Genomic DNA, 27,232 nt, shown 5'->3' on the forward strand with positions numbered 1-27,232 from the left:
ACCTAACCACTGCACCACCACTCCCCACACTACTACACACAGTGACCTAACCACTGCACCACCACTCCCCACACTACTACACACAGTGACCTAACCACTGCACCACCACTCCCCACACCACTACACACAGTGACCTAACCACTGCACCACCACTCCCCACACTACTACACACAGTGACCTAACCACTGCACCACCACTCCCCACACCACTACACACAGTGACCTAACCACTGCACCACCACTCCCCACACTACTACACACAGTGACCTAACCACTGCACCACCACTCCCCACACTACTACACACAGTGACCTAACCACTGCACCACCACTCCCCACACTAACCACTGCACCACAACTCCTCACAGTGACCTAACCACTGCACCACCACTCCCCACACTAACCACTGCACCACCACTCCCCACACTAACCACTGCACCACCACTCCCCACACAGTGACCTAACCACTGCACTACCACTCCCCACACTACTACACACAGTGACCTAACCACTGCACCACCACTCCCCACACTACTACACAGTGACCTAACCACTGCACCACCACTCCCCACACAGTGACCTTACCACTGCACCACCACTCCCCACACTACTACACAGTGACTTAACCAATGCAACACCACTCCCCACACCACTACACACAGTGACCTAACCACTGCACCACCACTCCCCACACTACTACACACAGTGACCTAACCACTGCACCACCACTCCCCACACTACTACACAGTGACCTAACCACTGCACCACCACTTCCCACACTACTACACAGTGACCTAACCACTGCACCACCACTCCCCACACAGTGACCTAACCACTGCACCACCACTCCCCACACTACTACACACAGTGACCTAACCACTGCACCACCACTCCCCACACTACTACACACAGTGACCTAACCAATGCACCACCACTCCCCACACTACTACACACAGTGACCTAACCACTGCACCACCACTCCCCACACCACTACACACAGTGACCTAACCACTGCACCACCACTCCCCACACTACTACACACAGTGACCTAACCACTGCACCACCACTCCCCACACCACTACACACAGTGACCTAACCACTGCACCACCACTCCCCACACTACTACACACAGTGACCTAACCACTGCACCACCACTCCTCACACCACTACACACAGTGACCTAACCACTGCACCACCACTCCCCACACTACTACACACAGTGACCTAACCACTGCACCACCACTCCCCACACTAACCACTGCACCACAACTCCTCACAGTGACCTAACCACTGCACCACCACTCCCCACACTAACCACTGCACCACCACTCCCCACACTAACCACTGCACCACCACTCCCCACACAGTGACCTAACCACTGCACCACCACTCCCCACACTACTACACACAGTGACCTAACCACTGCACCACCACTCCCCACACTACTACACAGTGACCTAACCACTGCACCACCACTCCCCACACTACTACACACAGTGACCTAACCACTGCACCACCACTCCCCACACTAACCACTGCACCACCACTCCCCACACTACTACACACAGTGACCTAACCACTGCACCACCACTCCCCACACAGTGACCTAACCACTGCACCACCACTCCCCACACTAACCACTGCACCACCACTCCCCACACTACAACACACAGTGACCTAACCACTGCACCACCACTCACAACGTCCACCGCAACTTGGTACCCGATTTATCGACCAACTCGGCTCACCGTAGTTACATGTGACGAGGTGGAGGTGGTGGTGGAGGAGGAGAGGCAGGATCAAGTGGAAGAGTAGGCCAAATGTGCAGAGTTTGCGCATCGCCATGAACCCCACACGGAGAGAAAATCGATTGGGACGTTGGAGGGGAAGGGGGGCGGGGAGAAGAGAGGCGGGGGGAAGGGGGGCGGGGGGAAGGGGGGCGGGGGCGAGGGGGCGGGGCGAAGGGGGGCCGGGGGAAAGGGGGCGGGGCGAAGGGGGGCGGGGGGAAAGGGGGCGGGGGGGAAGGGGCGGGGCGAAGGGGCGGGGCGAAGGGGTCATCGCCTTCACCTGCGCCCCGCGTGTATCCCTCCGCGCAGTGCAGCGCCCCCCACCCCCCCTGCGGGAGAGGTGAAGCGGCTCTCGTCCCCCCCCCCCACGTGACCTCCGCGCGCGCGTGCGCAGCCAGAAAAAGTAGAAATCAGCATCTAGGAGGAGACGAAGACGAAGTAATGAAAGAAGAAGAAGAAGAGAGATAAACAGACGGACAACAACAGCAGCAGCAACAAGGCGCAGTTCGGTGCAAGAGGAAGCTCGCGGATTTCCCTCCCTGGTGAAGAAAGGCGGCGAGGAGGATGGTGATGTGGGAGGATGGTGATGGGGGAGGGTGGTGATGGGGGAGGTGGTGATGGGGGATGTGGTGATGGGGGAGGATGGTGATGGGGGAGGTGGTGATGGGGGAGGATGGTGATGGGGGAGGGTGGTGATGGGGGAGGTGGTGGTGGGGGAGGTGGTGGTGGGGGAGGATGGTGATGGGGGAGGTGGTGATGGGGGATGTGGTGACGGCGAGGATGGGGAAGGTGAGGGCCGTGATGGTGATGGGGGAGGTGATGGTGGTGAAGGGAGTTGCTGATGGGGTGTGATGTAGTTGTGATGGGGAGGTGTTGTTGGGGTGATGGTGATTATGGAAGTTGTAATGTTAGTGGCTTCGGGAGTGCACCTAGCCTGGCACAAGCGCCACTTAGTGGCGAATGGCGGCTGCTGTTGGTGATGGTGATTCAGGTTGGGTGGTGATGGTGATTCAGGTTGGGTGGTGATGGTGATTCAGGTTGGGTGGTGATGGTGATTCAGGTTGGGTGGTGATGGTGATTCAGGTTGGGTGGTGATGGTGATTCAGGTTGGGTGGTGATGGTGATTCAGGTTGGGTGGTGATGGTGATTCAGGTTGGGTGGTGATGGTGAATCAGGTTGGGTGGTGATGGTGATTCAGGTTGGGTGGTGATGGTGATTCAGGTTGGGTGGTGATGGTGATTCAGGTTGGGTGGTGATGGTGATTCAGGTTGGGTGGTGATGGTGATTCAGGTTGGGTGGTGATGGTGAATCAGGTTGGGTGGTTATGGTGATTCAGGTTGAGTGGTGATGGTGATTCAGGTTGGGTGGTGATGGTGATTCAGGTTGAGTGGTGATGGTGATTCACGTTGGGTGGTGATGGTGATTCAGGTTGGGTGGTGATGGTGATTCAGGTTGAGTGGTGATGGTGATTCAGATTGGGTGGTGATGGTGATTCAGGTTGGGTGGTGATGGTGTTTCAGGTTGGGTGGTGATGGTGATTCGGGTTGGGTGGTGATGGTTATTCAGGTTGGGTGGTGATGGTTATTCAGGTTGGGTGGTGATGGTTATTCAGGTTGGGTGGTGATGGTTATTCAGGTTGGGTGGTGATGGTGAATCAGGTTGAGTGGTGATGGTGATTCAGGTTGGGTGGTGATGGTGATTCAGGTTGAGTGGTGATGGTGATTCAGGTTGGATGGTGATGGTGATTCAGGTTGAGTGGTGATGGTGATTCAGGTTGGGTGGTGATGGTGACTGTGGTAGAGTTGGCGGGAAGTGACGCGTGTTGTGATGGGAGCGGTGATGGAGGTGTCAATGGAAGTGATGTTTGGGGGGGGGGGCTGATGGGGGAGGATGGTGATGGGGGAGGTGGTGATGGGGGAAGTGGCGTGATGGGGGAGGTGGTGATGGGGGAGGTGGTGATGGTGGGAGTGGTGATGCTGTGGGTAGTGTGATGATGATGATGGGGGTAGTAACAATATTTGGTTCTCTGGAGTCTTGAGAGTTGATGCATGGAGTGAAGTTACCTACGGAGTTACTTTTGAGTGAAGTTACTATAGACAGTGTTGCTGTGAGTGAAGTTACTACAGTCAGTGTTGCTATGAGTCAAGTTACTACAGTCAGTGTGGCTATGAGTGAAGTTACTACAGTCAGTGTTGCTATGAGTGAAGTTACTACACTCAGTGTTGCTATGAGTGAAGTTACTAGAGTCAGTGTTGCTATGAGTGAAGTTACTACACTCAGCGTGGCTATGAGTGAAGTTACTACAGTCAGTGTTGCTATGAGTGAAGTTACTACAGTCAGTGTTGCTATGAGTGAAGTTACTACAGTCAGTGTTGGTATGAGTGAAGTTACTACAGTCAGTGTTGCTATGAGTGAAGTTACTACAGTCAGTGTTGCTATGAGTCAAGTTACTACACTCAGTGTGGCTATGAGTGAAGTTACTACAGTCAGTGTTGCTATGAGTGAAGTTACTACAATCAGTGTTGCTATGAGTGAAGTTACTACAGTCAGTGTTGCTATGAGTGAAGTTACTACAGTCAGTGTTGCTATGAGTGAAGTTACTACAGTCAGTATTGCTATGAGTGAAGTTACTACAGTCAGTGTTGCTATGAGTGAAGTTACTACAGTCAGTGTGGCTATGAGTGAAGTTACTACAGTCAATGTTGCTATGAGTGAAGTTACTACAGTCAGTGTTGCTATGAGTGAAGTTACTACAGTCAGTGTGGCTATGAGTGAAGTTACTGCAGTCAGTGTTGCTATGAGTGAAGTTACTACAGTCAGTGTTGCTATGAGTGAAGTTACGACAGTCAGTGTGGCTATGAGTGAAGTTACTACAGTCAGTGTGGCTATAAGTGAAGTTACTACAGTCAGTGTGGCTATGAGTGAAGTTACTACACTCAGTGTTGGTATGAGTGAAGTTACTACACTCAGTGTTGGTATGAGTGAAGTTACTACAGTCAGTGTGGCTATGAGTGAAGTTACTACAGTCAGTGTTGCTATGAGTGAAGTTACTACAGTCAGTGTTGCTATGAGTGAAGTTACTACAGTCAGTGTTGCTATGAGTGAAGTTACTACACTCAGTGTTGCTATGAGTGAAGTTACTACAGTCAGTGTTGCTATGAGTGAAGTTACTACAGTCAGTGTGGCTATGAGTGAAGTTACTACACTCAGTGTTGCTATGAGTGAAGTTACTACAGTCAGTGTGGCTATGAGTGAAGTTACTACAGTCAGTGTTGCTATGAGTGAAGTTACTACAGTCAGTGTTGCTATGAGTGAAGTTACTACAGTCAGTGTTGCTATGAGTGAAGTTACGACAGTCAGTGTGGCTATGAGTGAAGTTACTACAGTCAGTGTGGCTATGAGTGAAGTTACTACAGTCAGTGTTGCTATGAGTCAAGTTACTACAGACAGTGTTGCTATGAGTGAAGTTACTACAGTCAGTGTTGCTATGAGTGAAGTTACTACAGTCAGTGTTGCTATGAGTGAAGTTACTACAGTCAGTGTTGCTATGAGTGAAGTTACTACAGTCAGTGTTGCTATGAGTGAAGTTACTACAGTCAGTGTTGCTATGAGTGAAGTTACTACAGTCAGTGTTGCTATGAGTGAAGTTACTACAGTCAGTGTTGCTATGAGTGAAGTTACTACAGTCAGTGTTGCTATGAGTGAAGTTACTACAGTCAGTGTGGCTATGAGTGAAGTTACTACAGTCAGTGTTGCTATGAGTGAAGTTACTACAGTCAGTGTTGCTATGAGTGAAGTTACTACAGTCAGTGTTGCTATGAGTGAAGTTACTACAGTCAGTGTTGCTATGAGTGAAGTTACTACACTCAGTGTTGCTATGAGTGAAGTTACTACAGTCAGTGTGGCTATGAGTGAAGTTACTACAGTCAGTGTTGCTATGAGCGAAGTTACTACAGTCAGTGTGGCTATGAGTGAAGTTACTACAGTCAGTGTTGCTATGAGTGAAGTTACTATAGTCAGTGTTGCTATGATTGAAGTTACTACACTCAGTGTTGCTATGAGTGAAGTTACTACAGTCAGTGTTGCTATGAGTGAAGTTACTACAGTCAGTGTTGCTATGAGTGAAGTTACTACAGTCAGTGTTGCTATGAGTGAAGTTACTACACTCAGTGTTGCTATGAGTGAAGTTACTACAGTCAGTGTTGCTATGAGTGAAGTTACTACAGTCAGTGTGGCTATGAGTGAAGTTACTACACTCAGTGTTGCTATGAGTGAAGTTACTACAGTCAGTGTGGCTATGAGTGAAGTTACTACAGTCAGTGTTGCTATGAGTGAAGTTACTACAGTCAGTGTTGCTATGAGTGAAGTTACTACAGTCAGTGTTGCTATGAGTGAAGTTACGACAGTCAGTGTGGCTATGAGTGAAGTTACTACAGTCAGTGTGGCTATGAGTGAAGTTACTACAGTCAGTGTTGCTATGAGTCAAGTTACTACAGACAGTGTTGCTATGAGTGAAGTTACTACAGTCAGTGTTGCTATGAGTGAAGTTACTACAGTCAGTGTTGCTATGAGTGAAGTTACTACAGTCAGTGTTGCTATGAGTGAAGTTACTACAGTCAGTGTTGCTATGAGTGAAGTTACTACAGTCAGTGTTGCTATGAGTGAAGTTACTACAGTCAGTGTTGCTATGAGTGAAGTTACTACAGTCAGTGTTGCTATGAGTGAAGTTACTACAGTCAGTGTTGCTATGAGTGAAGTTACTACAGTCAGTGTGGCTATGAGTGAAGTTACTACAGTCAGTGTTGCTATGAGTGAAGTTACTACAGTCAGTGTTGCTATGAGTGAAGTTACTACAGTCAGTGTTGCTATGAGTGAAGTTACTACAGTCAGTGTTGCTATGAGTGAAGTTACTACACTCAGTGTTGCTATGAGTGAAGTTACTACAGTCAGTGTGGCTATGAGTGAAGTTACTACAGTCAGTGTTGCTATGAGCGAAGTTACTACAGTCAGTGTGGCTATGAGTGAAGTTACTACAGTCAGTGTTGCTATGAGTGAAGTTACTATAGTCAGTGTTGCTATGATTGAAGTTACTACACTCAGTGTTGCTATGAGTGAAGTTACTACAGTCAGTGTTGCTATGAGTGAAGTTACTACAGTCAGTGTTGCTATGAGTGAAGTTACTACAGTCAGTGTTGCTATCAGTCAAGTTACTACAGACAGTGTTGCTATGAGTGAAGTTACTACAGTCAGTGTTGCTATGAGTGAAGTTACTACAGACAGTGTTGCTATGAGTGAAGTTACTACAGTCAGTGTTGCTATGAGTGAAGTTACTACAGTCAGTATTGGTAGGATTGAAGTTACTACACTCAGTGTTGCTATGAGTGAAGTTACTACAGTCAGTGTTGCTATGAGTGAAGTTACTACAGTCAGTGTTGCTATGAGTGAAGTTACTACAGTCAGTGTTGCTATGAGTGAAGTTACTACACTCAGTGTTGCTATGAGTGAAGTTACTACAGTCAGTGTGGCTATGAGTGAAGTTACTACAGTCAGTGTTGCTATGAGCGAAGTTACTACAGTCAGTGTGGCTATGAGTGAAGTTACTACAGTCAGTGTTGCTATGAGTGAAGTTACTATAGTCAGTGTTGCTATGATTGAAGTTACTACACTCAGTGTTGCTATGAGTGAAGTTACTACAGTCAGTGTTGCTATGAGTGAAGTTACTACAGTCAGTGTTGCTATGAGTGAAGTTACTACAGTCAGTGTTGCTATCAGTCAAGTTACTACAGACAGTGTTGCTATGAGTGAAGTTACTACAGACAGTGTTGCTATGAGTGAAGTTACTACAGTCAGTGTTGCTATGAGTGAAGTTACTACAGTCAGTGTTGCTATGAGTGAAGTTACTACAGACAGTGTTGCTATGAGTGAAGTTACTACAGTCAGTGTTGCTATGAGTGAAGTTACTACAGACAGTGTTGCTATGAGTGAAGTTACTACAGTCAGTGTTGCTATGAGTGAAGTTACTACAGTCAGTGTGGCTATGAGTGAAGTTACTACAGTCAGTGTTGCTATGAGTGAAGTTACTACAGTCAGTGTTGCTATGAGTGAAGTTACTACAGTCAGTGTTGCTATGAGTGAAGTTACTACAGTCAGTGTTGCTATGAGTGAAGTTACTACACTCAGTGTTGCTATGAGTGAAGTTACTACAGTCAGTGTGGCTATGAGTGAAGTTACTACAGTCAGTGTTGCTATGAGCGAAGTTACTACAGTCAGTGTGGCTATGAGTGAAGTTACTACAGTCAGTGTTGCTATGAGTGAAGTTACTATAGTCAGTGTTGCTATGATTGAAGTTACTACACTCAGTGTTGCTATGAGTGAAGTTACTACAGTCAGTGTTGCTATGAGTGAAGTTACTACAGTCAGTGTTGCTATGAGTGAAGTTACTACAGTCAGTGTTGCTATCAGTCAAGTTACTACAGACAGTGTTGCTATGAGTGAAGTTACTACAGTCAGTGTTGCTATGAGTGAAGTTACTACAGACAGTGTTGCTATGAGTGAAGTTACTACAGTCAGTGTTGCTATGAGTGAAGTTACTACAGTCAGTATTGGTAGGATTGAAGTTACTACACTCAGTGTTGCTATGAGTGAAGTTACTACAGTCAGTGTTGCTATGAGTGAAGTTACTGCAGTCAGTGTTGCTATGAGTGAAGTTACTACAGTCAGTGTTGATATGAGTGAAGTTACTACAGTCAGTGTTGCTATGAGTCAAGTTACTACACTCAGTGTGGCTATGAGTGACGTTACTACAGTCAGTGTTGCTATGAGTGAAGTTACTACAGTCAGTGTTGCTATGAGTGAAGTTACTACAGTCAGTGTTGCTATGAGTGAAGTTACTGCAGTCAGTGTTGCTATGAGTGAAGTTACTACAGTCAGTGTTGCTATGAGTGAAGTTACTACAGACAGTGTTGCTATGAGTGAAGTTACTCCAGTCAGTGTTGCTATGAGTGAAGTTACTACAGTCAGTGTTGCTATGAGTGAAGTTACTACAGTCAGTGTTGCTATGAGTGAAGTTACTACAGTCAGTGTTGCTATGAGTGAAGTTACTACAGTCAGTGTTGCTATGAGTCAAGTTACTACAGTCAGTGTTGCTATGAGTCAAGTTACTACAGACAGTGTTGCTATGAGTGAAGTTACTACAGTCAGTGTGGCTATGAGTGAAGTTACTACAGTCAGTGTTGCTATGAGTGAAGTTACTACAGTCAGTGTTGCTATGAGTGAAGTTACTACGGTCAGTGTTGCTATGAGTGAAGTTACTACAGTCAGTGTTGCTATGAGTCAAGTTACTACAGACAGTGTTGCTATGAGTGAAGTTACTACAGTCAGTGTGGCTATGAGTGAAGTTACTACAGTCAGTGTTGCTATGAGTGAAGTTACTACAGTCAGTGTTGCTATGAGTGAAGTTACTACGGTCAGTGTTGCTATGAGTGAAGTTACTACAGTCAGTGTTGCTATGAGTCAAGTTACTACAGTCAGTGTTGCTATGAGTGAAGTTACTACAGTCAGTGTTGCTATGAGTGAAGTTACTACAGTCAGTGTTGCTATGAGTGAAGTTACTACAGACAGTGTTGCTATGAGTGAAGTTACTCCAGTCAGTGTTGCTATGAGTGAAGTTACTACAGTCAGTGTTGCTATGAGTGAAGTTACTACAGACAGTGTTGCTATGAGTGAAGTTACTCCAGTCAGTGTTGCTATGAGTGAAGTTACTACAGTCAGTGTTGCTATGAGTGAAGTTACTACAGTCAGTGTTGCTATGAGTGAAGTTACTACAGTCAGTGTTGCTATGAGTGAAGTTACTACAGTCAGTGTTGCTATGAGTGAAGTTACTACAGTCAGTGTGGCTATGAGTGAAGTTACTACAGTCAGTGTTGCTATGAGTGAAGTTACTACAGTCAGTGTTGCTATGAGTGAAGTTACTACAGTCAGTGTGGCTATGAGTGAAGTTACTACAGTCAGTGTTGCTATGAGTGAAGTTACTACAGTCAGTGTTGCTATGAGTCAAGTTACTACAGACAGTGTTGCTATGAGTGAAGTTACTACAGTGTTGTTATGAGTGAAGTTACTACAGTCAGTATTGGTAGGAGTGGAATTACTCCAGACAGTGATGCTATGAGTGAAGTCGCTCCAGTCAGTGTTGGTAGGAGTGGAATTACTCCAGTTAGTGGTGCCATCAGCAGAGTTATTATTGTAATTGTTGGAGTTATTTGAGTACGATGGTGGTGAGATGTAAACTACCTCGCCTGGTATGCAGGAGGTTGTGGGTTCGATCCCGACCCTGAGTGACGCCTTGTGTATATTTTGTTGCTCTCCCCATGGTCGCGTGGATTTTTCTCCGGGTCCTCCAGTTTCCCCCCCCCTCCATATTTAATTGGCGGCTTTTGAATGTGCACGCGAAGGTAAGCCATTCCATTGGGCGATCACTTGTGGTCACGTCGCTGCTGAAAGAGGCCTATATAGCTCGGTGGTGGGGCCTTACGCTGTCAAAATAAAAATAGCTTATAGTTTTAATAGTTTACTCTATGGCCGGGAGGGATGACGTATGATGGTCGAGACTCACGAGGGAGTGGAGGGAGCGGTGTTAGCCTTTTGAGCGAACACGCCCAAGAAGACAACCACAGCCGAGGTGGAAACCGTGGCACGTGTGTCACTTCTGTGTACAGTACGTGTGTTGAAATTCTTTCGCACCCTACTTAGCCAACCCGTGCTAATCAGAGGTGCAGTGCTGATTCGAGGGGTAGTGTCAGTCTGCGGGCAGTGTGTATGCATGTTCAACTTCTTTCGCACCCTACGTAGCCAACCCGTGCCAGTCAGAGTATGCGGACAAAGGCCAACGAACCGAACACAAAAAGCGGTTCTCAAAAAATTTAGTTTGCTGTGTATGCTGTGTCTGTGTACGCTGTGTCTGTGTACGCTGTGTCTGTGCTGTGCATGTGTACGCTGTGTCTGTGCTGTGCCCGAGTGCGCTGTGTCTGCGCTGTGCATGTGTACGCTGTGTCTGTGTACGCTGTGTCTGTGTACGCTGTGTCTGTGTACGCTGTGTCTGTGCTGTGCCTGTGTACGCTCTGTCTGTGTACGCTGTGTCTGTGTACGCTGTGTCTGTGTACGCTGTGTCTGTGCTGTGCCTGTGTACGCTGTGTCTGTGTACGCTGTGTCTGTGTACGCTGTGTCTGTGCTGTGTCTGTGTACGCTGTCTGTGTACGCTGTGCCTGTGTACGCTGTGTCTGTGTACGCTGTGTCTGTGTACGCTGTGTCTGTGCTGTGCCCGAGTGCGCTGTGTCTGTGTACACTGTGTCTGTGTACACTGTGTCTGTGCTGTGCATGTGTACACTGTGTCTGTGTACACTGTGTCTGTGCTGTGCATGTGTACGCTGTGTCTGTGTACGCTGTGCCTGTGTACGCTGTGTCTGTGTACGCTGTGTCTGTGCTGTGCCCGAGTGCGCTGTGTCTGTGTACACTGTGTCTGTGTACACTGTGTCTGTGCTGTGCATGTGTACGCTGTGTCTGTGTACGCTGTGTCTGTGTACGCTGTGTCTGTGTACGCTGTGTCTGTGCTGTGCCCGAGTGCGCTGTGTCTGTGTACGCTGTGTCTGTGCTGTGCCTGTGTGCGCTGTGCATGTGTACGCTGTGTCTGTGTACGCTGTGTCTGTGTACGCTGTGTCTGTGTACGCTGTGTCTGTGCTGTGCCTGTGTACGCTGTGTCTGTGTACGCTGGGTCTGTGTACGCTGTGTCTGTGTACGCTGTGTCTGTGTACGCTGTGTCTGTGCTGTGCCTGTGTACGCTGTGTCTGTGTACGCTGTGTCTGTGTACGCTGTGTCTGTGTACGCTGTGTATGCTGTGTCTGTGCTGTGCCTGTGTACGCTGTGTCTGTGTACGCTGTGTCTGTGTATGCTGTGTCTGTGTACGCTGTGTCTGTGCTGTGCCTGTGTACGCTGTGTCTGTGTACGCTGTGTCTGTGTACGCTGTGTCTGTGTACGCTGTGTCTGTGTACGCTGTGTCTGTGCTGTGCCTGTGTACGCTGTGTCTGTGTACGCTGTGTCTGTGTACGCTGTGTCTGTGTACGCTGTGTCTGTGCTGTGCATGTGTACGCTGTGTCTGTGTACGCTGTGTCTGTGTATGCTGTGTCTGTGTACGCTGTGTCTGTGCTGTGCATGTGTACGCTGTGTCTGTGTACGCTGTGTCTGTGTACGCTGTGTCTGTGTACGCTGTGTACGCTCTGTCTGTGTACGCTGTGTCTGTGCTGTGTCTGTGTACGCTGTGTCTGTGTACGCTGTGTCTGTGTACGCTGTGTCTGTGCTGTGCATGTGTACGCTGTGTCTGCGCTGTGCGTGCGCTACACGGATGCCGACCTGCGTGACGAGGTAGGACGGTTTGCGGCAGGAGGAGGCAGAGGAAGGGACCCACGGCAGGGCCCTTGGCTACGCTCGGTGGCCACTGCGTTCTCCTACGCAGCGCCCAGGGTGGTGAGGAGGGTGGTGAGGGGGGTGGCGGTGAGGGTGGTGAGGAGGGTGGCGGGGGTGGTGAGGGGAGAGCAGCGGGGGAGATGGGTACCGTGCCGGCGCTGGTGCTGGTGCTGGGAGCGCTGCGCGTGGCCGCCGAGGGGCCGCTGGTGCCCCGAGTCAGCTTCTCCTACGAAGGTGAGTGCTGGCTGCTGCGGTGGTGGTGGTGGTGGTGGCGATGGTCGGTGCGATGGGTTTTGTGCGATAACGGTGTGGGGCGTGGTGCGATGGGGTGGGTGTTGCGACGGTGGCGGGTGTGACGGTGGCGATGTGACGGTGTTAGCGGCCGTGATGGCGGTGGGTGGCGATGGCGCTGTGTGCGATGATGGAAGGGCGTGAAAGCGGTTGGTGACACGATGTCGAAGGGTGGCGGCGGCGGCGGGCGTGATGGAGGACGATTTGATAGCAGCCACAGCGGCGGAGGATGCGGCGATGGTCTAGGCTGAGATAGCGGTGGGCGTGACGGTGGTGGTTTTAACTCGCACCAGCTCGCCCTCCTCGCCACACTGTTCCCTGTCCTGCGGCGCACTACACGGGCGGTTGGATTGCCGAGTAGAAGTGGCGGTGGAAGGGGGAGAGCTTCTTATGGAGCTGAATGAGATTGCCTGTTGCTTTTTTTTTGCCTGTTGCTTTTTTGCCCGCTGTGCAGGTCAGATCGTTTTGTAAAGTTTAAATGTCCGAGCGAATGTTTTTGGCGTTTTTCGCTCATCCTTGTACCAGCCTGAGGGTTTACTCAAGTCCTCAGCGGAATAACAAAAAACCCGTTTTTAACAAAATCAAACTCTTTCCCTTGCGCTGCCTCCGCCCTGGAATTCCTCCCTCCTGTCATCTCCCGCCTCTTCCCAAGCTCGCGCGAGAATAAATAAGTCGCGCGATGCCACCGGCCTCTCCGCAGGCACGGCATTCCCGTCGTCGCTCACTCTCTCGCTGCCTGTCCAACCACCCCCCTCCCCCGGTGGTGTGGAGGCGGGCGCTGGGGGGGAGGAGACGGAGTGATGATAGTAACAATTGTGACGATAGTAACAATTGTGACGATAGTAGCAATTGTGACGATAGTAACAATCGTGACGATAGTAACAATCGTGACGATAGTAACAATCGTGACGATAGTGACAATCGTGACGATAGTAACGATCGTGACGATAGTAACGATCGTGACGATAGTGACGATTGTGACGATAGTAACAATTGTGACGATAGTAACAATTGTGACGATAGTAACAATTGTGGTAACAATTGTGACGATGGTAACAATTGTGACGATGGTAACAATTGTGACGATGGTAACAATTGTGACGATAGTAACAATTGTGACGATAGTAACAGTTGTGACGATAGTAACAGTTGTGACGATAGTAACAGTTGTGACGATAGTAACAATTGTGACGATAGTAACAATTGTGATCACGGTGGGAGGTGTTGTTAACACGGCGCCGTGATGCCAGCGGAACGAACGGTGGAAATTTCGCCTCCGATGATTATCTCTCAGCAGCAGCAGCGGCGGCCCATCAGAGATTACCCCCCCCCCCCCCCCCCCCGTGTGTAGCCTGAACACACTGTCGGGGCAAGTGCCGTTGGTGAGTAGCGGGACCCGTGAAGGCCGTGGGCACGATGGTACACGAGGGCGTGGGTGGCCAGCACCAACGCCCGGCCGCCTTTGTTTCCCCCACTGTACCCATTTGAGGCCGAGTCGACCTAGGGGAGGCCCAGGAACCGCTTTGCGTCGCTGGTGTCGGGCGTGAGCGTGAATGGAACTTGGCTCGCCGGTTTAGCGGCGGAGCGAGCTGACTGCAACGACGACCGCTCTCCGCAGCGCCCGCTTCGCCCCCCGCATTTACATGACGCCCGCTTGTGAATATCGATAACCCCGCGGTGGGGGGGGGGGGGGGGTTCGGAACGCACGCCCCCTCCCCTCTCCCCCCACTTGAGTTCACGCGGCCCACGGGCGGCGGTGTGCCGCGCGGCCCGCGAATTCGCGACCCGTTCGTTGCGGCCCGGCGGCCACGTGAGGCCGACTGCGACGCAGCGGCGCGCAGGCAAATTTTTTTTTTTCCCCACCGGCGATCCGCCGCTGCCGGCACTAATCGGGTACTAGAGGGGCGGGGGGGACGGACATACGTTCGAGCTAGGGAAACGGCGCCGCATGCAGATGATTTCGCACCATCGGTTACTTCTGTCATTGCAAGGGCCTCACCCCACCCCCGCCCCGCTCCCTCCCCCCACCCCTTCAGAGTTGGCGCGGGAGGCGGCGATGAGTTTCCGCGCCGTGCCCAACGCGTCGGCGCTGCTGCTGGTGCCGCAGCGCTCGGCGCTCTACGTGGGCGCGCGCGACGCCATCCTCGCCCTGGACGCCCACAACGTCTCCCGCGAGCTCCACCCCGCCGTGAGTGAGGGGGGGGGACCCCGCCAGCGGCCGGGGGGACCCCCTAGCCGGGGCACCCGGGGCGTGGGGGCACCCGGGGGACGTGGATCTGGCGGGGACGCCACTAGCCGGGGGACCGAAGGGCACCCGGGGGACAGGGACCCGGAGAGATCTGGGGAATGTGTGGATGGGGATCCGGGGGTGACAGGGGACCGCCGTAGCCAGGGGGACCTCCGTAGAGAACGGGGACCTCCGGAGAGACGGAACCCCGACGCTCGTGACCCAGGGACTCGGTGACTTACAGGTCCTGAGACTCGCGACCTCGGGCCAGCCCGTGAATCCTGACCCCGTGACCTCTGATGCCGCGACCTCGGGTTCACGCGGGTGACCTCCCCGCGTTTAACCTTCGTCTCTTTGAGGCGTCTGTTGAAGGCTCGGGCGGCGTGAACGGCCGTGGGCTTCCCTCGACATCAGGACGCCTCGTGTTGAGTAGCGTTGTTGTTGTTGTTCCCAGAGTTCTGTGTTTGTGTCTGTGAACGCCTGTGCTTGTCAAGCCGTCTGCTTGACCATCGGTATGACTGCGTTGTGCGTCTGTTCGGCCGCCCCGTCTGCGTGTCCGTCTCTCGAGCGCTCGTATCTGGCCGTGACCCTCTTGCCTCTGTGTCTGTTTGCCTCTATCTCTCTCATCAGCTCTCCTGGAAGGCTGACAGCCAAATGAAGATGTGTCAGTCGAAGAGGAACAGCCAGGTACCGTAAACTAATGCACGCTTTTCTTAAATATAGCTATTTTATTCAGATGCAGCCTGGCTATCACAAATGATAGCTCAACGATGTGGCTTATCACGTGGAAATAATTGATAGCAGCCAAATACTCTTGAACACGTTTATAAATGCGGAGGGAAAAACCGGAGGACCCGGAGAAAAATCCACGCGACCACGAGGAGGGACACCGTAAACTCCGAATACAGAACGGGCGTCAGGGTCGGGATCGAACCCACGGCCTCCTGCGCACCGGGCGAGGTAGTTAACATCTCCCAGCCACCGTGGCGCCCCAATCCTTTTACATCCACGGGGGGGGGGGGGAGGGGGCGGTGGCATTGCGACCGTGTGGATTCCATAATCGCTGCGGGGAAACCCCGGTGTGTCCGTTAGGGTCTCGTGGGCGCGTGCGGTCCAATCGTCGTCAGCGTGAGAATGGGGGGCCGCGTTGTGAGCGTGAGGGGTGGCCCGGTGCGAGCGTGAGGGACGCCCTGTGCCGCAGAGGGAGTGCTTCAACTTCGTGCGGGTGCTGCACCGACTCGACGGCACGCGGCTGTACGCGTGCGGCACCGGCGCCTTCCAGCCCAAGTGCGCCTACATCGTGAGCGCTGCCGCCCCCCCGCCCTCCGCCACCGCCGCCGCCACGCGCCAGGGGGGGTGGGGACGCGTGCGTGGGTGTTCCGTGGGTGTTCCGTGGGTGTTCCGTGGGTGTTCCCGAGCGTGCGCGGTTCGATTCCCTCTCACCGGTGACGGTCGTCCGAACCGGTCCCGGGCCTCCGCTCGGGTGGCTCGGCCTCAAACGAGCACCCGGCGTGGCGGCGTGCGGTAAAACATCGTCACTGGGGAGACAAAGGCGGCCGGGCGTGGTGCTGGCCACCCACCCCCCCCCCCCGCTCGTGTGCCGCGCCGGCCTTCCAAGGTGCTCGTGAACAACACTTGTCCCAAAAGTCTGTTGAGGCTACACGGTGGGGGATCTTTGTATTTATTGGTGGAGCAGTCGTGCAGTGGTTAGCGCACCACACTATGAACACGCACCTTGGGGTGTTGTAGTGTTTCTGCATTGGCTTGTGTGGGTGAATATTACCGTGTCTGTTGAACTTCTTTTGCACCGCACGTAGCCAACCGTGCTAATCGGAGGTGTGGGGGAAGGACAACAAACTAAACACAAAAAACTGTTATAAAAAAAAGAGTTTTCAATCTAGATGATTTAAAAGTGCACGTTAGTGCTTTGTTGTGTGTTGATGGGAGCCGGTGTGCGTTCTGGCACGAGTTCACGCGTGCTGGCGTGACCTGTGGCTGTGACCCCGTGCGACCCCCCCCCCGTGCGACCCCGCGTGTAGAACGTAACCGACTTCTCGTTTGTGAAAAATCCTGGAGGGACCGTGATGGAGGAGAACGGCAGGGGCAAGTGCCCCTTTGACCCCGAGCAGAGGCACACCTCGCTGATGACCGGTGCGTGTCCATCGCAGCTCCCACATTGCCCTCCGCTCACCCACGCCACACCACACACCTCGCTTCACCACACGCACGCTCTGCATTTACCCGCACGCCACACTAAAGATCCCACGCACACACCGCTGTACGCATCGCGCATCCTACACCCACCCACCCACCGCATCCTACGCACCCTCTGCATCACCTCACCCCTGCTCGAGTCATCGCGGCCGTCCCGTCGACCTCCCGGCTGATTTGGCTGCAGGGAGACAGCGCGGCAGTGCGGGGGACCACAGCGGAGAGGGATCGCGGCGATCTCGCGGTTGGAGAGCTCCGTGCGTCGCCGCATTCGGGGGCCGCGTCTCGCGTCTCCGTTCTCGGCTGCGCCGGCCGGTGCCGCGCAGCGCCGGCAAATTCGTTCGTTTTTATCATCGGGCGCACGCCTGCCGAAACCCTCCATGGAAAACTCAACATTCCCCACGTGAAAAAAAGTCTCCCCCATCCCCCCGTCTCTAATCTTTAATCGAGCGTCGACGCCGGTGGAAGCGTTACGCTCGACGGAGAGCGACGGCCGTGACGGTGACGGCGGCATCGCGTCCCCTCCCTCTGCAGGAGGAGAGCTCTACTCGGGCACGCGCAGCAACTACCTGGGCACCGAGTCGGTGGTGCAGCGGAGCCCTAGCAGCATGTCCAGCGAGCTAACGAGCAGCTGGCTGTACAGTGAGTTCGCCCCCCCCCCCCCTTCTCTCTCCCCCCACCACCCCCCGCCAATTTGTGTAGAAATTCAAATCCGCAGACTTTTGCGCGTGGGCCGCGCCGTGACTCTGCACGCCGTCAACGCCGCTCCCCGCGACGCCGGCCGCAGGGAACGGCGAACACGCGGCGGTTGCTGTCCCGACGGATGTCGATTATTTCTCCGCGTGATAAATTATTATTATTGATTATATTAATCGGCGGGGGGGGAGGGGCAGAGGGGCCGGGATTGACAAACATCGGACTGACTCTTTATTACAATTTTACGCCTGTGATTTTTGCCCCTTCGAGTCGGCCTACGCTCAGCCGCTGCGATAACTAAAACGCAGTAGAATCCATGATAATGACTGGCAGGACGGCCGCTGATAATTTAAAATAGCGGATAATAAAAAATTTAGAACCATTTTCCACGGATCTCTATGCTAAAAAAAGCACTAATACAGCAAAACCTTGAATTGTGAGTAACTTGGCCTTGCGAGTGTTTTGCAAGACTAGCAGAAATTTTAACAAAATATTAATTTGATAAACGAGCGAGGGTCTCGCAACACGAGCGGTGTACGTGTAGACGCTTTGTACTGCCGAGCGTCACGCGATCGCAACCGACGTACGAGTGCTTTGACGTACGAGTGCTTTGACGTACGAGTGCTTTGACGTACGAGTGCTTTGGATTACAAACACGTTTCCGGAACGAATTGTGCTCGCAATCCCAAGGTTTTACTCTTTTGGGGTATAAATTATGTTTAAGTTAAGAAAATTGAGGGCGATCACATGGAGAACATATTTTTTGGTTTAAGCACCTAAAAACAAGTGTATCAATGTGCACTTGTTTTTAGGTGCGCGCGGTTAATCCGCAAATCGGATAAACCGCCCGCGGATGATCGAGAGTCGACTGCACGTGCACGCACGACGACGTTGTCGGCGTTGTTGTTGTATGTTGTCGGTGTTGTTGTCATTGTTGATGTTGTCGACGTTGTTGGTGTTGTTATTGACGTTGTTGGTGTTGTTGTCGGCGTTGTTGTTGACGTTATTGGTGTTGTTGTTGGCGTTGTCATTGGCGTTGTTGTTGACGTTATTGGTGTTGTTGTCGGCATTGTTGTTGTTGTTGTCGGTGTTGTTGTCATTGTTGATGTTGTCGACGTTGTTGGTGTTGTTATTGACGTTGTTGGCGTTGTTGACATCGGCGTTGTTGTTGTTGGCGTTGTTGTTGGCGTTGTTGTTGACGTTATTGGTGTTGTTGGCGTTGTTGTTGGCGTTGTTGTTGGCGTTGTTGTTGGCGTTGTTGACGTTATTGGTGTTGTTGTTGGCGTTGTTGTTGGCGTTGTTGTTGGCGTTGTTGTTGTTGTCGGCGTTGTTGTTGACGTTGTTGTTGGTGTCTTGGCCGCGCAGACCCGACGTTCGTGGCGTCGGAGTTTGTGAACGAGAGCGAGTCGCGGGAGCAGGACAACAAGGTCTACTTCTTCTTCTCGGAGACGGCCATGGAGTTCGACTTCTACTCCAGGGTGGTGGTGCCGAGGGTCGCGCGCGTCTGCACGGTGAGGAGGCGTCGGGGCGGGGCGGGGGGGTACGAAGAGAGGGAGAGACGCGGGTGTGCTGACCCCCGCGGCACGACGGGGGGCAGGAGGGTGGCAGCGCGGCGGTCGCCGCCGGCGCCTCGCGGCCGGAGGAGCGGGCCTGGGGGTCAATTCCAGAACTCGGGCGACTCTCCGGGTGGAGTTTTGCGCGTTCCCACGGCAACGTAAGTGACGCACGCATGAAGCCGTCCCGGGCCTCCCCGGTGCGGTCGCGTGTAAAGCGTCGGCGCCACGCGCGGTTACCGGTCGTCCACCCCGCCTCGTGCGCCATGGCCGTGCACCAAGGGGGGGGGGCCGCTCGCTTACGGCGCTTGCCCGCGGTACTTGCCCCGTGCGAAGGACGAGCTGGGGAACGTCGTCGTCCCGCGTTCCCCAGGGTGACACGGGCGGCCTGAAGAAGCTGGAGAGGAAGTGGACGACGTTCCTCAAGTCGCGGCTCGACTGCTCGCTGGGAGGGACGGCGTTCGCCGGACTCCGGCACGTCGCGTCGACCCGCGGCCTCCGTGGCCGGCCCGGCACCGTGTTCTACGCCCTCTACACGGACCGCTGGTGCGCGACTCGTCCTCCGCCCCACGCCCCGCGGGTACCGACGCGCGGTCGCCGCGGGCTCTGATGCGCGGTCGCCGCGGGCGTCCTTGCAGGGGCGGGGGCGCCGTCTCGGCCGTCTGCTCGTACCGCGTGGACGAGGTGCGGCGCGTCTTCTCCGGACGCTTCAAGCACCGGGGAGGGGTCGACCGGCGGTGGGCCCCCTACGCGGGGGCCCTGCCCGCACAACGGCCCGGAGACGTGAGTACCGGCAGTGCGCGCCACGGTAGACTCCACGGTAGACTCCACGGTACACGTGACTGTACACGTAACTGTACACGTCACTGTACACGCGGCGCTCGCTGTGCACGCGGTGTGGACTCCAGCACTCTCTAGGACACACGGCCGTCCGCTCCCCCCCACCCCCCCTCGCAGTGTCCCCTGGGCTGGGACTCGCAGACGCTGCCCTCCGAGACGCTCAACTTCGTCTCCGACCACCCCCTGATGGACGAGGCGGTGAAGGCCGAGGGGGGCCGGCCCTGGCTGCTGGTGCCGGGAGTGGCCTACAACCGGCTGCTGGTGGTCGACATGGCGGCGCTGGACGGCAAGAGCTGGAGGACGCTGCTGCTGGGCACAGGTGGGGGGGCCCCAACACACAGAGACCCCCAACACACGCAGACCCCCAACGCACGGAGACCCCCAACGCACGCAGACCCCCAACGCACGGAGACCCCCAACACACAGAGACCCCCAACACACGGAGACCCCCAACACACGCAGACCCCCAACACACGGAGACCCCCAACACACGGAGACCGCCAACACACGCAGACCCCCAACGCACGCAGACCCCCAACACACAGAGACCCCCAACACACAGAGACCCCCAACACACGCAGACCCCCAACACACAGAGACCCCCAACACACGGAGACCCCCAACACACAGAGACTCCCAACACACGGAGACCCCCAACACACAGAGACCCCCACACACGCAGACCCCCAACACACAGAGACCCCCAACGCACGCAGACCCCCAACACACAGAGACCCCCAACACACGGAGACCCCCAACACACAGAGACTCCCAACACACGGAGACCCCCAACACACAGAGACCCCCACACACGCAGACCCCCAACACACAGAGACCCCCAACACACGCAGACCCCCAACACACGCAGACCCCCAACACACAGAGACCCCCAACACACGCAGACCCCCAACACACGCAGACCCCCAACAAACAGAGACCCCCAACACACAGAGACCCCCAACACACGCAGACCCCCAACACACGCAGACCCCCAACACACAGAGACCACCAATACACAGAGACCCCCACACACAGAGACCCCCAACACACAGAGACCCCCAACACACAGAGACCCCCAACACACGGAGACCCCCAACACACAGAGACCCCCAAACACAGAGACCCCCAACACACAGAGACCCCCAACACACGCAGACCCCCAACACACGGAGACCCCCAACACACAGAGACCCCCAACACACGCAGACCCCAACAAACGGAGACCTCCAACACACGCAGACCCCCAACACACGCAGACCCCCAACACACAGAGACCCCCAACACACGGAGACCCCCAACACACAGAGACCCCCAACACACGCAGACCCCCAACACACGCAGACCCCCAACACACGGAGACCCCCAACACACGGAGACCCCCAACACACAGAGACCCCAACACACGCAGACCCCCAACACACGGAGACCCCCAACACACGCAGACCCCCAACACACGCAGACCCCCAACACACAGAGACCCCCAACACACGCAGACCCCCAACACACACAGACCCCCAATACACGGAGACCCCCAACACATGGAGACCCCCAACACACGGAGACCCCCAACACACAGAGACCCCCACACACAGAGACCCCCAACACACAGAGACCCCCAATACACAGAGACCCCCAACACACGGAGACCCCCAACACACGGAGACCCCCCAACGCACGCAGACCCCGAACACACAGAGACCCCCAACGCACGCAGACCCCCAACACACAGAGACCCCCAACACACGGAGACCCCCAACACACGGAGACCCCCAACGCACGCAGACCCCCAACACACGGAGACCCCCAACACACAGAGACCCCTACACACTCAGACCCCCAACACACAGAGACCCCCAACACGCAGGGACCCCCAACACACGCAGACCCCCAACACACGCAGACCCCCAACAAACAGAGACCCCCAACACACAGAGACCCCCAACACACGCAGACCCCCGACACACAGAGACTCCCAACAAACAGAGACCCCCAACACACAGAGACCCCAACACACAGACACCCCCAACACACAGAGACCCCCAACACACGCAGACTCCCAACACACGGAGACCCCCAACAAACAGAGACCCCCAACACACGCAGACCCCCACACACAGAGACCCCCAACACACGCAGACCCCCAACACACGGAGACCCCCAATACACGGAGACCCCCAACACACGCAGACCCCCAACACACAGAGACCCCCCACACACAGAGACCCCCAACACACGGAGACCCCCAACGCACGCAGACCCCCAACACACAGAGACCCCCCACACACAGAGACCCCCAACACACAGAGACCCCCAACACACGGAGACCCCCAACACACAGAGACCCCCAACACACAGAGACCCCCAACACACGGAGACCCCAACACACAGAGACCCCCAACACACAGAGACCCCCAACACACGGAGACCCCCAACACACAGAGACCCCCAACACACGCAGACCCCCAACAAACAGAGACTCCCAACACACGGAGACCCCCAACACACGCAGACCCCCAACAAACAGAGACCCCCACACACAGAGACCCCCAATACACAGAGACCCCCAACACACAGAGACCCCCACACACAGAGACCTCCAACACACGCAGACCCCAACACACATAGACCCCTACACACAGAGACCCCCAACACACGCAGACCCCCAACACACGGAGACCCCCAACACACGGAGACTCCCAACACACAGAGACCCCCAAGACACGGAGACCCCCAACACACAGAGACCCCCAACACACAGATACCCCCAACACACAGAGACCCCCAACACACGCAGACCCCCAACACACGGAGACCCCCAACACACAGAGACCCCCAACACACGCAGACCCCAACAAACGGAGACCTCCAACACACGCAGACCCCCAACACACGCAGACCCCCAACACACAGAGACCCCCAACACACGGAGACCCCCAACACACAGAGACCCCCAACACACGCAGACCCCCAACACACGCAGACCCCCAACACACGGAGACCCCCAACACACGGAGACCCCCAACACACAGAGACCCCAACACACGCAGACCCCCAACACACGGAGACCCCCAACACACGCAGACCCCCAACACACGCAGACCCCCAACACACAGAGACCCCCAACACACGCAGACCCCCAACACACGCAGACCCCCAATACACGGAGACCCCCAACACATGGAGACCCCCAACACACAGAGACCCCAACACACGCAGACCCCCAACACACGGAGACCCCCAACACACGGAGACCCCCAACACACAGAGACCCCCAACACACAGAGACCCCCAACACACAGAGACCCCCAACACACGCATAGCCCCACACACAGAGACCCCCAACACACAGAGACCCCCAACACACGCAGAGCCCCACACACAGAGACCCCCAACACACAGAAACCCCCAACACACAGAGACCCCCAACACACAGAGACCCCCAACACACCCCTGAATTCCCAGTGTTGGGCCCCGGCCCCTGAATGGGTGCGTGTGTCTGTGCCGCGTCTCGGCCGCCCCCCCAGACGCGGGCGCGCTGCACCGCGCCGTGCTGCCGGAGTCGCGCGGAGATCCTCACCTGGTGGAGGAGCTGCAGGCGCTGGGGCAGCAGGAGCCGGTGCTGTCCATGGTGCTGACCCACGACCAGGTGACCCCTCCTAGTGCGGTGCACTCACAACTCACAACTAGTGCGGTGCACTCACAACTCACAACTAGTGCGGTGCACTCACAACTCACAACTAGTGCGGTGCACTCACAACTCACCCACTAGTGTGGTGCACTCACAACTCACAACTAGTGTGGTGCACTCACAACTCACCCACTAGTGTGGTGCACTCACAACTCACAACTAGTGCGGTGCACTCACAACTCACAACTAGTGTGGTGCACTCACAACTCACAACTAGTGCGGTGCACTCACAACTCACAACTAGTGCGGCGCACTCACAACTCACAACTCACCCACTAGTGCAGTGCACTCACAACTCACAACTAGTGCGGTGCACTCACAACTCACAACTCACCCACTGGAACGGTGCAACTCGCTACTAGTCTCAAGTACTCGCCACTACTGTGGCGCGCTCGCTATCTCTGCCCGCCGACTGGTGGCGTTTATTGGCGTGGCCGAGCCTGACCGCAAGCTCGCGTGCGGTGCGTGTGCGGTCCTGTGCGGCGTGCGGCGTGTACGTGCGGTGTGTACGTGCGGTGTGTACGTGCGGTGTGTACGTGCGGTGTGTACGTGCGGTGTGTACGTGCGGCGTGTACGTGAGACGTGTACGTGCGGCGTGTACGTGCGGCGTGTACGTGCGGTGTGTACGTGTGGCGTGTACGTGCGGCGTGTACGTGAGACGTGTACGTGAGACGTGTACGTGCGGCGTGTACGTGCGGTGTGTACGTGTGGCGTGTACGTGCGGTGTGTACGTGAGACGTGTACGTGAGACGTGTACGTGAGACGTGTACGTGAGACGTGTACGTGCGGCGTGTACGTGCGGCGTGTACGTGAGACGTGTACGTGCGGCGTGTACGTGCGGCGTGTACGTGAGACGTGTACGTGCGGCGTGTACGTGCGGTGTGTACGTGCGGTGTGTACGTGCGGCGTGTACGTGCGGCGCAGACCTCGGTGGTCGTGGCCGGCCCCTCGGGGGTGGTGCAGCTGCCCGTGTGCCGCTGTGGCCGCTACCGCGCGTGCTGGGACTGCGTACTGGCGCGGGATCCCTGCTGCGCCTGGGACCCCCAGCGGAGGCTGTGCAGGCGTCACGGCGGGGAGACCGGCGCCGGGTGAGCGGGGCGGCAATCGCACAAAGACAAAGACACCCCCCCCCCCCCCCCCCCCCGTAGCCTTCGCAGACTGTTAGCGAGAACTTCGCACGAGGAGGTGGGCCGCCAGCACTACACCGACGGTGATGATGTTTACACATCACACCGGGTACTCATTTGAGGCCGAGTCGACCTAGGGGAGGCCCAGTACCGGTTATAATAATCGTCACTGGGTGTTGGCCGTGAGCGGGAATCGAACCCGGGTCGCCGGGCTCGTAGCGCAGCGTAGCGCTGACCGCTGCACCGCCGCTCCCCCATCCCCCTCCCCTGTGTGCCCCCCCCCACCCTCCCCACAGGTCGTGGCTGCAGGACGTGAGCGGTGGTGACGCGACGACGCTCTGCTCCGCTCACCCGCCAGGTCGGTGCTCACCGCGCTGCACTCCGCTGTCTCTCCCTCCCCGTGTCTCCACTGTTTCTTCCTCCCCGTGTCTCCACTGTCTCTCCTTCCGCATGTCTCTCCCTCCCCGTGTCTCTCCCTCCCCGTGTCTCTCCCTCCCCGTGTCTCTCCCTCCCCGTGTCTCTCTCTCCCCGTGTCTCTCCCTCCCCGTGTCTCTCCCTCCCCGTGTCTCTCCCTCCCCGTGTCTCTCCCTCCCCGTGTCTCTCCCTCCCCGTGTCTCTCCCTCCCCGTGTCTCTCCCTCCCCGTGTCTCCACTGTTTCTTCCTCCCCGTGTCTCCACTGTCTCTCCTTCCGCATGTCTCTCCCTCCCCGTGTCTCCGCTGTCTCTCCCTCCCTGTGTCTCTCCCTCCCCGTGTCTCTCCCTCCCCGTGTCTCTCCCTCCCCATGTCTCTCCCTCCCCGTGTCTCTCCCTCCCCATGTCTCTCCCTCCCCGTGTCTCCACTGTTTCTTCCTCCCCGTGTCTCCGCTGTCTCTCCCTCCCCATGTCTCTCCCTCCCCGTGTCTCCGCTGTCTCTCCCTCCCCATGTCTCTCCCTCCCCATATCTCTCCCTCCATGTGTCTCCGCTGTCTCTCCCTCCCCGTGTCTCCGCTGTCCCGTCCTCACCGTCGTCTCCGCCGCCCCCGCGTCGCGTGCAGACGTGGTGGCCGTCCGCGTGGCGCTGGCGCCGCTGCTGCTGCTGCCCTGCTCCCCCCCCTCCCGCCTGGCTCGCCTCTCCTGGGAGCGAGACTCCGGCCCGGCCCCGGGGCAGCCGCTGCCCCGGGCGGGCCTGCTGCTCCGCCAGGGCGCCCCCCCGGCCCCCCGGGATCTCACGGGCACATACCTGTGCTGGGCCGAGGAGGGCGGCCACCGGCGCCTCGTCGCCGGCTATACCGTGCAGCTTCCGGGCTCTTCCTCCTCCTCCTCGTCGTCGACCGCCTCCTCCTCCGAAACCGAGCGGAAGTCAAACGGGCGGCAGGCGAGGCCGGACCCAACGACGGGCACCGCGGCCACGTCAGAGTCGGCGCACGGCGTGCCCGGTAAAGACGCCTCCGCGTCCGATTCCCCGCCGGGGTTCGGCCCGGGGTTTTTGGTCGGCCTGCTGGCGACGCTCGTGCTGGCGGCGGCGGTCGCCGCGAAGAGGCGCTTCTTCCCAAACGCCGCCTTCCCGTGCTCGCCCGGCGCGGACGACGTTGCCGACGCGCCGCCAGCGACGCCTTGAGGGCTCCCTCGTCACGAGGGGCGGTGGGGACCCTTCGGAGGTCTCTCGCCGAGGGGAGACGCGGACGCCGAAGCGCAAGGTGTCGGGGGGGGGGCGGGGGGGGGGGGGCGGACGGGGACTGCGATGCCCTCGCGAGCCGGAGAAGTAGGAGTGAGACGTAGAAATTCCATGGTGGTTTGAAGGTGCCTGGTTAAACTCAACCGGCTTGAAAGGATCGACAGAGACCGTACGGCAACTGTGTGATGGCTGGGTTGTGAAGGCGAGTGGGGGGGGGGGGGGTGGGGCGAGTGGGGGTGTGGGTTGGAGGATGTGATGGCGAGGATCAGCAAGTCCTGCGGGGGGCAGTTGGGGGGCTGGTGGGCCTCACCTTGCGTGGCATTGGCCGCCACCTCCGTGTGCTTCTGCAGGCCGTGCTGCAGGCCGAGCTGCGGCGAGTTGTTCGGCTCATCCAAGTACTCGAGGCACCGTTTGGTGTCCTGCACGCGCACGCAGAGCGCCTCCGTATGGCTCGCGCAGTCTGTTGGGGCAAGCGCTGTGAAGCGTAGGGGGCGATGTTTACACACCGCACCGTTTGACGCCGAGTCGACCTAGGGGAGGCCCAGAACCGGTTCAGATAATGGTCACTGGTGTTGGCTGCGAGCGGGAAACGAACTCGGCTCTCCAGGTGCATAACGCAGCGCACGAACCGTTAGCATTAGCCCTCCACCTGAACGGGTGAGAGGCTGAACCAGGTGAGAGCCTGAACCCCGTTGAGAGCCTGAAAT

General features: G+C 55.8%; 1 protein-coding gene across 2 annotated transcripts; it reads left to right on the forward strand.

Annotated features, from left to right (window-relative positions):
* The first annotated feature begins 12,357 nt into the window (after window positions 1–12,357).
* LOC142912102 (semaphorin-4C-like) lies at window positions 12,358–26,548 on the forward strand. Of its 2 annotated transcripts, XM_076060409.1 has the most exons (14): window positions 12,358–12,473; window positions 14,567–14,718; window positions 15,388–15,444; window positions 15,959–16,057; window positions 16,797–16,908; window positions 17,503–17,610; window positions 19,030–19,175; window positions 19,591–19,763; window positions 19,856–20,000; window positions 20,175–20,376; window positions 23,582–23,703; window positions 24,670–24,833; window positions 25,169–25,230; window positions 25,906–26,548. In XM_076060409.1, the coding sequence occupies exons 1-14, from the start codon at window positions 12,380–12,382 to the stop codon at window positions 26,466–26,468; spliced, it is 2,199 nt and encodes a 732-aa protein (XP_075916524.1). In that variant the 5' UTR covers window positions 12,358–12,379; the 3' UTR covers window positions 26,469–26,548. The 2 variants fall into 2 exon arrangements, with proteins under 2 accessions (XP_075916524.1, XP_075916525.1); XM_076060410.1 differs by lacking the exon at window positions 15,959–16,057.
* The last annotated feature ends 684 nt before the right edge of the window (window positions 26,549–27,232 follow it).

Source organism: Petromyzon marinus, unplaced genomic scaffold (genome assembly GCF_048934315.1).
Source record: "Petromyzon marinus isolate PM22_M1 ecotype Great Lakes invasive population unplaced genomic scaffold, UKy_Petmar_22M1.pri1.0 PM_G_Scaffold_19, whole genome shotgun sequence".
NCBI classification, from domain to species: Eukaryota; Metazoa; Chordata; class Hyperoartia; order Petromyzontiformes; family Petromyzontidae; genus Petromyzon; species Petromyzon marinus.

What these genes read in the sequence shown, in the direction of transcription:
- LOC142912102 (XM_076060409.1), top strand. Translation starts at nt 12,380, where the DNA reads ATGGGTACCGTGCCGGCGCTGGTGCTGGTGCTGGGAGCGCTGCGCGTG. An exon ending in CCCGCGAGCTCCACCCCGCC is followed by an intron (nt 14,719 to 15,387) that starts GTGAGTGAGGGG and finishes CTCTCTCATCAG; the next exon opens with CTCTCCTGGAAGGCTGACAG. An exon ending in AACGAGCAGCTGGCTGTACA is followed by an intron (nt 17,611 to 19,029) that starts GTGAGTTCGCCC and finishes TTGGCCGCGCAG; the next exon opens with ACCCGACGTTCGTGGCGTCG.